Source organism: Leptonychotes weddellii, chromosome 15, assembly GCF_054177405.1.
Source record: "Leptonychotes weddellii isolate Sample4059 chromosome 15, ASM5417740v2, whole genome shotgun sequence".
Lineage (NCBI taxonomy): Eukaryota > Metazoa > Chordata > Mammalia > Carnivora > Phocidae > Leptonychotes > Leptonychotes weddellii.
Window position 1 is genome coordinate 20,098,691 of NC_138383.1, and position 11,076 is coordinate 20,109,766.

At 35.8% G+C, this 11,076-nt stretch overlaps 1 protein-coding gene across 1 annotated transcript in view; it reads left to right on the top strand.

The window, feature by feature from the left end:
• The first annotated feature begins 842 nt into the window (after positions 1-842).
• Positions 843-11,076, top strand: part of FBXO47 (F-box protein 47) — a 24,433-nt gene continuing 14,199 nt past the window's right edge. The window contains exons 1-6 of the mRNA XM_081805086.1: positions 843-981; positions 3,614-3,823; positions 4,252-4,422; positions 7,106-7,182; positions 8,948-9,025; positions 10,305-10,413. Of these exons, the coding sequence (XP_081661212.1) occupies positions 3,640-3,823; positions 4,252-4,422; positions 7,106-7,182; positions 8,948-9,025; positions 10,305-10,413 (619 nt within the window). The 5' untranslated portion in view covers positions 843-981; positions 3,614-3,639. The remainder of the gene's footprint in view (positions 982-3,613; positions 3,824-4,251; positions 4,423-7,105; positions 7,183-8,947; positions 9,026-10,304; positions 10,414-11,076) is intronic.

Genomic DNA, 11,076 nt, shown 5'->3' on the forward strand with positions numbered 1-11,076 from the left:
GCCCCCATACCATCTTATTTTCTGTTGCCTTATTTCCTCCATAACACTGTTTATGCTATCTTTCCCATTAGACTAATAAGCTCCATTAAGGCCGGAAAATACATGTGTCTTGTTCTCTGTTGTATCCTTAGGGCCTGCTCCAGTAACTGGCCCAGAGCAGGCTTTAATAAATAGCTACTGAATGAATGAATAAATGAATGAGAACTTCCATCTTCGAGGGAAGAGGGCCCAGCTAGTAAGTTCTGTCTTGAACTCCATCTTGGAAGGCTGGAGGCACAAATCCTCGTCTGATTCTAGGAACCCAGGTAGGTTTAAAAAGGAATGTCTGCAGGTTTCCTCCAACATTAGTTTTGATGAAAGCTCTTGTAAGTTACCCTTCTGGGGTGGGGGCAGGGGGAACAAAAAACGGGCTCAAAACTAGGTTGAAAGGAAACGAAGTGGTTTGGAACAGACGCCTGGAGCGCCAGGTTGGGGCTCTTCCTTTGCACCCTCCCCTCCCCCAGGCTCTAACGGCTCCACCCCTTCCTGTCTTCAGCTTGGGCTCGGTTTGGGCTCCGAGGACCTCATCCTCATTAATTATTCATTGTGCGTGGGGGCACTCTTGGGTGCCGGTCTTTTACTATTCATGAGGAGGTGGGGTCTCTTTCCTACGGGGGCTCCTGAGAGCGTTCTAAAATATTCATGAGGGAGGAGGGCACTATGGGAGCGGGGGGCGTGTCTTGCTATTCGTGAGGAGGCGGGGCTTCTTTCCCGCTGGGGCTCCTGGGAGGGTTCTAAAATATTCTTGAGGCCACGGGGGCGCCTGGGAGGCGGGAACGCAGCTCCGGAGCCGACTGGAGCTGGACTCGCCCTCAAGCCGGCGGGAAAACCTTGAGGAGATATTTTCTTTTTTAAACATTAAGAAATTTGAGGATGGTGGGGCAGAACAACTAAATCCCATTTGCCTGTGATTCCTTAGCCGGAAAACTGTCAAAATCTGTGGTAAAAAGAGATTTTTTTTTCCCCAGTACTTTCTTGAGATAGTTTCATCTTTTCATGGACTGAAGGGGGTAAAAAATGCATCACCATGTGGTTGGATTCTTATATTGGCCAGTTTATGCTTTATGGTGTCCCTGGTTTACCTCTCTGGAGGTGTTTGGGGCCAATACCCGAGCAGATGTGGTGGGTCTCTTTTAAGGGTTTTCTTAGGTTGGAACAAAATAGAAATCGCGGTGAATTGCTGTTGGACGGTTTTCTCTGAAAGGGGGGGGAAGTTCAGCCAAGAAGGCCCTCAAAGCCTTTCACAGTCAATAACGAGTAGGGTGGAACGGAGGCATGGAAACATTTTATTACTATTATTTTGGTCAGTGATTCTCGTTCTCTTGGGGGAGGGGGGAGAAAACCCGAAATAGTCTGGGATTACACCTTCAGGATTTTCAGAAAAGCCTGCATTCCCCCCAAAGCGACCAGGTCTGAGTGAGGAAAATAAGGAATTATAAGAGGAGACTTCGGTGTTAAAAGAATGGGCCCAATGCGTTTTAATTCTCGGAGGTTTAAATATACACACTCAGTGGTTGACACGCTGAAGTCCCCTGGGTCCCAGGTGTCAGTGAGTCTGTGAAGAGCCCACAGGCCCCACCCAAGTCTCACTTTACACGTTCCTCAGAGACAGGACAAATCCTAGGCCAGTTTTATAATTTTATTACAATGAAAATGCTTTAAAGTGCCTACTGTGAAAAGTTAAAAACAACCTCATGGATTAAATAAATCAACATTCTTCCATTTGGTGGATTTACATGCAGCCTTTAAAATATATATACTTGTAGAAGTATCTATTGACATGGAAAGAAATTAGTTTTACTTAAAATTACAGTTGAAAAAAGCAGATTACAAAATAGTATGAACAGTGATTTTTTTTTGTTAGAATATATATATATATTCTCTATATAGTTGTATATATATATATGATTCTGGAATGATATAAACCAAAGTGTTTATAAGTGAATTTAATTGTCTTCTTTTTGTTTTGCTGTATTTTATAAACTTTTTGACATGGGATATGTTACTTGTGTAATTTTATTGGTTATTTTATTTTATTTTTTTTAAAAGATTTTATTTATTATTTTTTTGACAGAGAGAGACCTAGCGAGAGAGGGAATGCAAGCAGGGGGAGTGGGAGAGGGAGAAGCAGGCTTCCCGCTGAGCAGGGAGCCCGATGCAGGGCTCGATCCCAGGAGCCTGGGACATGACCTGAGCCAAAGGCAGACGCTTAACGACTGAGCCACCCGGGCGCCCTTACTGATTACTTTAAAATAGCTTCTAATTTAAGTGCTCATGGAATGCTAAAACAAAGTGCTATGGTATTGTTTTAAAGGAGGTTCACAGTATGTTTTTCACTAAGAACTAAATTTCTTGGCCATGTTTTTGAATGTATAACTAATTTTAAGTTGATATGTAACCTTTTAAATGAATAAGTAACAATGTGATTTTAGCAAGTTTGTGACAAAAGGAGAAAATGCATTTGGGTCAGATATATTTGTAACTCTTTGATGAAATGTCTTAGTTGTTACTTCAGAAACAGGGAGCCTTAGATTGGAGTTGTAGTTATGTATATGTACATGTACGTGCACATGTACATATACAAAAGACAATGTTTTCTGAATTGGAGCAATAGTGACACAAAGTCACTGCCTATTATGAATATTTTTTTAAGAATTATTTTTTGGTGTAAGTAAATTATCAGTGATTTTAATAAGTTCTGTCTAAGAAATGTTCACTTCAAAATCAAGTTGTGTAGGCCCTTCCTAAGACTTATAAGTAACCAAAAGTGGAATTAGGATGAAAATCATTGTTCATTTATTTATTCTAGTCTTTAATTTTACAAGACTTTAATTTCACTGTTTATTTGTGTTATACAGCACAGCACATAATTGGTAATAGTATTGTAATCTTCTTAATCTTTTAGAACTCGTAAATTTTAAAAGGTCTAAACTTGGAATTTCTATTTCTTATCTCTATTTTTACTGTTTCCAACAAAGGAAATGTCAGTACTCAGTTTTAAAGAAACAGAAAAACTTTACTACAAAATTTTAAAGGTACATTGATATTTTGATATTTTTTTAGAAGGTAAAGATTATAAAAGCAACATACTAATCGACAGATCTTGAATGTTTTGAATTTGTTATATTGGTTTTTTGTGTCAAATCTTTTACTTTTTAAAGATTTTGTATATTTTCTTAGACTATATCTCATCCAAATACATGTCTCTTACTCTACTAAAATTCTTTATCTAGAATATTTGGCTAAGAGGGAAAAGACTTTTAAACATTTAATATCATGTGAGATGAATAAATACACTCTTATTGGTGGGAACTCCGTAAATTGGACATTATATTAAAAGTTTTGTAAATAGAGGGGTGCCTGGTTGACTGAGTCAGTAGAGCATGTGACTCTTGATCTTGGGGTCATAAGTTTGAGCCCCACGATAGGGGTAGAGATCACTTAAAAAAAAGTTTTGTAAATAGATAGACAGCTATTGCCCATCAAAGTATCAACTTCTTCATTTTAAAAAACAGCTCTTTGTTGCTATAATTTCCTTTCTCCTTTGTCTCTTGTATTTTATTTTTCTAACCAGGATAAATTCATGAGATAAGAAAAAGGATGGCATCTAGAGTAAATACCAGTTTCACTTTGATTCCCAACCAGAAATATAGACGTAGTAATCGTCGATCCAGCAGCTATTTTTCCAACACCCTTGGCTCAGATTCTCAGCCCTTATCAACGCTTGGAAATTTTAAAGCCTTGCCATTGGAAATATTCCAAATAATCTTAAGATATTTGTCAGGTGAGGTCTGGGAACTATGAGTAGGCTATATAAACACTTGAATATTTTTTTCCCCCCTCAAGAACTAGTTTGTCATCTTAGGCTCTGCTAGAATATTAATGGTATTTACATTATGTTTATTTTCTAAAGTTTCATCATTGTTAGGTAAGAGGTACAATGAAGAAAGTATGACACTCAAACTCTTTAAAGCATGCCTCTAATTATAACAACATGGTAACTTGACTGTTACATCCCTAAATATTTCCAATTCATTGAACAGGAGATTTAAAACAATTTTAAGATTTTTCCCCTTTTCCCCACTTTTTTATATATTTTATTATTTAGTATATTATTAATGAGCTAACTTATAAGTTAATAGATTGTAATAATAATGATGTTCTTGTAATTAAGCTATTTATATATATATGTATATATATTTCTTTTGGTAGTGAAGGATATCAGCATGCTAAGCATGGTGTCCAAAACAGTCAGCCAGCACATTATTAATTATATTTCAACCTCGTCAGGAAGCAAAAGACTTTTACTACAGGATTTTCATAACCTTGAGCTGCCTAGCAAGAGACAAGACTCTGCCATACTGGAACATTACAGATCTCTAGGTAATTTATGTAATGAGAATTGTAACAAGTAAAAAACTACACTTAATTAAGGGGATTTTATTAAACAATTCTGTAAGACCTGTGGGAAATGGGATATTTCTTAAAGTGTGCCTATTTCTATGATGCTTTTATTCTTTAGTGTGAAGACTTTCCCATAATAGTCCCTTATACGTATCTTTAAAGATGAGAGAATGCACTTTAATGTAAAGTATCAGTCCTTGTGATTCATGTGCATACAGTGTCACCTTTGCTTATTGTCTGGGTGGCTTACCAGTGAAATTGATGTATTTTCAATGCTTTACTTCCTGTGGATCTAATGAGTTTTATTTCTAAACTTCTTTTCTCTTTCAACCATAATCTAGTCCTTAAAATTGAAAAGAAATGTAAACACATTATGGTGGAAGATCACTTATTCTCTTATCAGAAACAATGTGTTTTTCTTAAGTACTCCACACATTTACTAATAAATCATTATGCTATAATAAATTATCAAAGGAAATTCCATATAATCTCTTCCCTTGATTTATAATCATCTATGTCTTTCACCCCATTCACTGATGTGCTGAAATAAGATTCTAATTTTGTGCTGAAATAAAATTCTAATTTTGACTTGACTAGTGGCACCAGTTTAATTATGAAACTACCTTATAATTAACCGAAGCATAGCAATAAAACCAAAAATTAAGGTGATGTTTTCAATTTTTAAATAAAGGCATAATAGTGAAGTTAAATAATTATTACCTTTTAGTAGCCCAACAATGCCTAGCTTTAAGATAATAAAATAAGACTATATCCATGTGTAAATATATAAAAGTATATTTGATATTAATAAAATTACTATTATATTTAGATTAATAAGATTAAATGAAAGGTATGTAATCTGATTACAGTGTTATTGGTTTCAGTATTTGTGATTAGACTTAGTAAAACCTGTAATAGAATATAGCAAGACTTTTTGCTACATGTCATTGTAAATATCTTTTTTCAAACATCCTCAGTTGCAGAATAAGTGGTACAGTAAAAGAGCTTATTTTTTGGTTTTGACCTGAAAGAATTTTTTTTTTCTCCCTGACCAAGACTCAGTCGCTCAAAGAAGCAAAAAAGCATTAAGATAATTATTTGGATAATTCAGTGAAAAATACAAATATGTATTGATCTTAATAGCCAGCTTTTAAAAACAGTTTTATTCGTGTAATGATTTCAACCTTCCATTTAGTTTTGGTGCAGACACCTGGCTTATGACTGATTCTTTAGGTAAATGTTTGATGTACTTACCATTTTCTCATGTTGCCATTCCTATCTGATCCGTTCTTGTTTTCAGACATTAAAATAACATTTCCAGAATTCTGTGCTCTGAAGATTAAAAATTTTAATTTGCTTCTTCATACAAGACAGCACAGATGGCCAGTGTGAAAAGAACATTACGTCTGACTCTATTTTAGTAGGAAGAAATTTTAAAAGTTGGTCTCTAAAGGGTATAGCAGAGCACCTGTGTTAAAAAAATAAATAAGTCAGCCAGTATTGGTTTTTATGGTAAATTGCAATCCTTAAAAATAGGAGTTTTACATTAGAAAAAGCAACCAGCATACAATTATAGCTTACACTTCCCCAGCTATGATCTGCCATGGGACTGGATGCCAAAACATGAAAGGAAAAGAACTCAGCTTAAAAACCAAACACTGAAAATGTCTTTTTATGTACAAAAATAAGGAGGGTTTATATTCAAACTCAATTCTGGTCATGTGTTGTCCAAACATAGCAACTTCTAAAAATAAATTAGATTCCCATAGATTCTACAGAATTATATAAAGCAGCTATCATATATGTTAAAAAAAAAAAAAGTAAATGCAGAGAAGATAAAAATGGAGAAATTCATGATATTCAGGTATTTATTTTCCTACCATATATCTTATTTTTAGTGTAAGGAAAACATTGCCCTTATAGGAATGTTAACAATGTATTGCCATTTTAGGAAAACAGAACACATGAAGTTAGAGGAAACAAATCATACACTTCTGTCACTGTAGTTCAAGTTATATGTCACACTGGTTTTTTTTCTTTTTTAAAATATCTGAACACAAAATTCTATACATTCTTAACATGTATGCCCCATAAAAGGATATCTTTGAAGGAAGAAATGAATATTTCATCCAAACTGGATACTTTCTGTGAGTGAAAATAACTTCTAACCTCTGAAATTTTAAGTACTTATGATTTAAAAAAAATTTTATATGGAGAAAGGAATACAAAATCGCTTTTCTCATTCTTTCCATGTTTTACATTAAAAGCTCTTAAAGCATTTTCCTTTGTGAACATGTTAATTTCAAGAAATATTTGAATCTGTTTTCTATAGAATAAAGAGACAGTTCCACTAGTGTATCTTTGTGTCTGTTGTTATATCTTTTTAAATCTAAATACTTTCAATATCTGTCTTATAACATCAATTTCATCATTTTTGTAAGATTTTATACCACTTAGTGGACATCACAGTTACTTGGTAAACACCATATATTGTAAGTGTTTGGTACCCTTGCTCCCAAACTTCCTCTTCAGAACCATATCAGCTCACAGTCCACTGTGATTTACCATACTTGGCTTTCAAGGAAATGTTATGCTGTACTTTACAAGTACTCTTACATTAATTGTATTGTCATTTTTTTCATGTGTCTCTTTACATTCTCAGGTCTGCTATTTAAAAGATGTACGTTGCTGCTACCCACAAGGGAAAGACTAAAGTACATTCACAAGATACTGGCAGAAGTAAGATCACACTTCTCAGTTGGTTCACAGTCTTGATTTCTAGTAAAGATATTTTTTATTAATATCTTACACTCATTTTAGATCCATCTTCAATTATTAGAATTTCATGAATTAGTACTAATAATTGATTGATGATAATCTAATACTATACCAAGTACCCAGAGATTATAAAACACCAAAATATAGTAGTCTTTTACTTATCATAAAACAATTTTTATGTATACCTAAGAATATCATTCAAGTTTATTAGATTTATCAGAGTATAAAAGTATTTTTTATCCTACATGAGAGTCCTGAGGCTGTTTTAAAGTGTTTTAGATATTTTATTAAAATGAAATAATTTCTGAATGTTAATCTTACTGTTTATAAATGTATGAAAACATAGGAAAGTATTTTTAATATTAAAATAACAAAACTTTTGAGAGCGTCTGGGTGGCTCAGTTGGTTAAGCGTCTGACTGTTGGTTTCAGCTCAGGTCATGATCTCAGGGTCGTGGGACTGAGCTCTGTATCAGGCTCGGCGCTCAATGGGGAGTCTGCTTGAGATTCTCTCTCCCTCTCCCTCTGCCTCTACCCTCCCACGCACACATGCACACACTCTCTCTCTAACTCTCTCTAAAATAAATAAATAAATCTTTAAAACATTTTAAAAATAAAATGTTTATGATGATTTATGACTTGAATGTGTATCCATGTGTTTAGGCATAATCTCTGAATAAGTTTTGAGTTTCACTATACAAACTCAAACATACATCCAACACTGATGGTTCAGTTCTACACTCAGTAGTATGCAAACTGTTTCTGATGCATTAGCTTTTTTTCATGTCAGTATTTGCACTGAGTTCAGGTCTATATTATTACAGCAGCTTCTCAGATGATCTTTCTGCATCTATTTCTTTACTTCCCAAGACATTCTGTATGCTGAATCAAGGTTATTCATCCCTTTCATTGAGTTAATTTTCTTACTTAAAAAATCTTTCAGTAGCTACTCAATTTCAGGAAGATAAGGTCTAAAGTCTGTAGCTGGTATTTAGGGCTCTTCCTGACAGTACAACCTTACTCCCTACTACATTGAGCCCAGTTAAGCATGTCGTATCCTTCTTCCCACATAAAGCTTCTTATTCCTACCACTATACAATTTTGTCCTTATTGTTCCCCTCACCTATCTTTCCTATCTTTTTCATTCCTTATATTTTTTTAAAAAAAGATTTGATTTATTTGACAGAGACACAGCGAGAGAGGGAACACAAGCAAGGGGAGTGGGAGAGGGAGAAGCAGGCTTCCCGTGGAGCAGGGAGCCCGATGCGGGGCTTGATCCCAGGACCCTGAGATCATGACCTGAGCCAAAGGCAGATGCTTAATGACTGAGCCACCCAGGTCACCTCTCATTTCTTACATTTGAATCCTACTTTAAGACAATGCTTTTTTCACATGCTTCAGAAGCTGTTTTGATCATTCCCAAATTTATCTTGTTTCTGCTTTCACAGTATCTGATACAGTGTATATTTAGTCATTTTAACATTTATGTATATTCTAACCTGAATTATCAAAATAATTTCACATGCATGTATTTATGAACTCCTTTAAGATAGACTGTTTTATATTTCTTTTGTGATCTTACCTATGTAACACAATGCTAATTATTTAGCATTTTAGTTATTTTCAATTAATACTGAAAAATTCTTGCATATTTCCATTAAATTTCAATGTCCAGTCGTTGTACAGTTCCACTGAAAAAGAGGAATTAATAGTTGTTCTCTTTACAGGTTTCCTGTTTTAAATTCAATGGCTGTGCAGCTCCTATCCAATGTTTAGGATTACCATGTTATGGCATGTTTTTACAGGTACATTTTTGCCTTCCTACCATCCCTCTTCTAAGATAGATTTTTGCTTTTGGGGGAAGAAGGACAGGTAATATAAACACATATATTTATATAAAATTCAAAAGGTACAAACTTGTATAAAATGAAAAGTAACTCTACCATCAAGGCCTGTCTCTGGTCTACTGAGTTGACTTCAACAGAAGTAACTGTTGTTAGCAGTTTCTTCTATGTCCTTCCACAGAGAATGAGATTAATTCTTAAACTACTAAAATCCAATTCAACTGTTTTAAGAAAAATTTATGATTAATCAACCTTTTCAAAGTCTAACTAGAGTGGCGTACCATTTGAATTTCCTTTTCATGTATGTTTAACTGTACATTCTGGTTGGCTCAAAGATAATTATTAAACTTTGTCCTAATAAAAAATTTTTGCTCGTTCACATCAAAATGTTATTAGTAAATGCTCATAATTGTCGCATTAAGATGAGATCATTATCGGGCGCCTGGGTGGCTCAGTCGTTAAGCGTCTGCCTTCGGCTCAGGTCATGATCCCAGGGTCCTGGGATCAAGCCCCTCATCGGGCTCCCTGCTCAGCAGGAAGCCTGCTTCTCCCTCTCCCACTCCCCCTGCTTGTGTTCCTGCTCTCGCTATGTCTCTCTGTCAAATAAATAAATAAAATCTTAAAAAAAAAAAAAAAGAGGGGCGCCTGGGTGGCTCAGTTGGTTAAGCGACTGCCTTCGGCTCAGGTCATGATCCTGGAGTCCCTGGATCGAGTCCCGCATCGGACTCCCTGCTCGGCAGGGAGCCTGCTTCTCCCTCTGACCCTCCCCCCTCTCATGCGCTCGCTCTCTCTCTCATTCTCTCTGTCTCAAATAAATAAATAAAATCTTAAAAAAAAAAAAGAGATCATTATCATTTGTAAGCAATATCATAAATGGTAACTAGAGGACCTCAAAGGGATTCTGTTGAAAACTAAACTACAGTATGGTTGTGAGTCAGATATCTAATGTTGTGTTCTAGGATTTTGGCCTTTGTTACTTTACCCACACTGTCAGAGTTCAGGATTCGGTACCATTTGAAAGGATACTCCCTTTACAACCAAAAAGAAACTGGGTTTTGGAGCATTTCTAGGATTTGTTTATGTAAATTTTCTTATTAATCTGAACATTCCATAATGGATAAAAGTTGCACATCACCTCAATCATGTGCTACAGCAGTTATGCTCATAAGCTAGCAGTGACTTACATTTTGATTTGATGGTCTGAACATCCGTAATGTTTCCTTTATTTTATTATTCTCAGACCTTAACAGCAGGTTGGGATGAACTCGAGTGCCATCGTGTATATATCTTCTTATGTGAGCTGACTAATCTCTCCCGCAAGATGCAGACTGTTGTCTGCAGCAAACCAGGTAAAAAAACTACAATTCACAGATAATATTATACAGATATTAAAATAGAAAAAAAGCGGGGCGCCTGGGTGGCTCAGTCGTTAAGCGTCTGCCTTCGTCTCAGGTCATGATCCTGGGGTCCTGGGATCGAGCCCCGCGTCGGGCTCCCTGCTCGGCGGGAAGCCTGCTTCTCCCTCTCCCACTTCCCCTGCTTGTGTTCCCTCTCTCGCTGTGTCTCTCTCTGTCAAATAAATAAATAAAATCTTTAAAAAAAAAAAGAAAAAAAGCAGAGTTCAAAAGTATATTTAAAAGAAAATCATGACATCCATATGTAGTAAAAGGACAAAGAAATGTAAGGGGATGATAAACACTGAATTAGATTGTGAGGCAAACATGGCATGTGATTAGAGAAAGAAGTATTCAGAGGGCTCAGCTGTATTAATAATATTTTATTTTATTTTATTTTATTTATTTTTTTAATAATATTTTATTAATTAAGACTGGATGGGGCGCCTGGGTGGCTCAGTTGGTTAAGCGACTGCCTTCGGCTCAGGTCATGATCCTGGAGTCCCGGCATCGAGTCCCGCATCGGGCTCCCTGCTCAGCGGGAGGTCTGCTTCTCCCTCTGACCCTCCTCCTTCTCATGCTCTCTGTCTCTCATTCTCTCTCTCGCAATAAAATCTT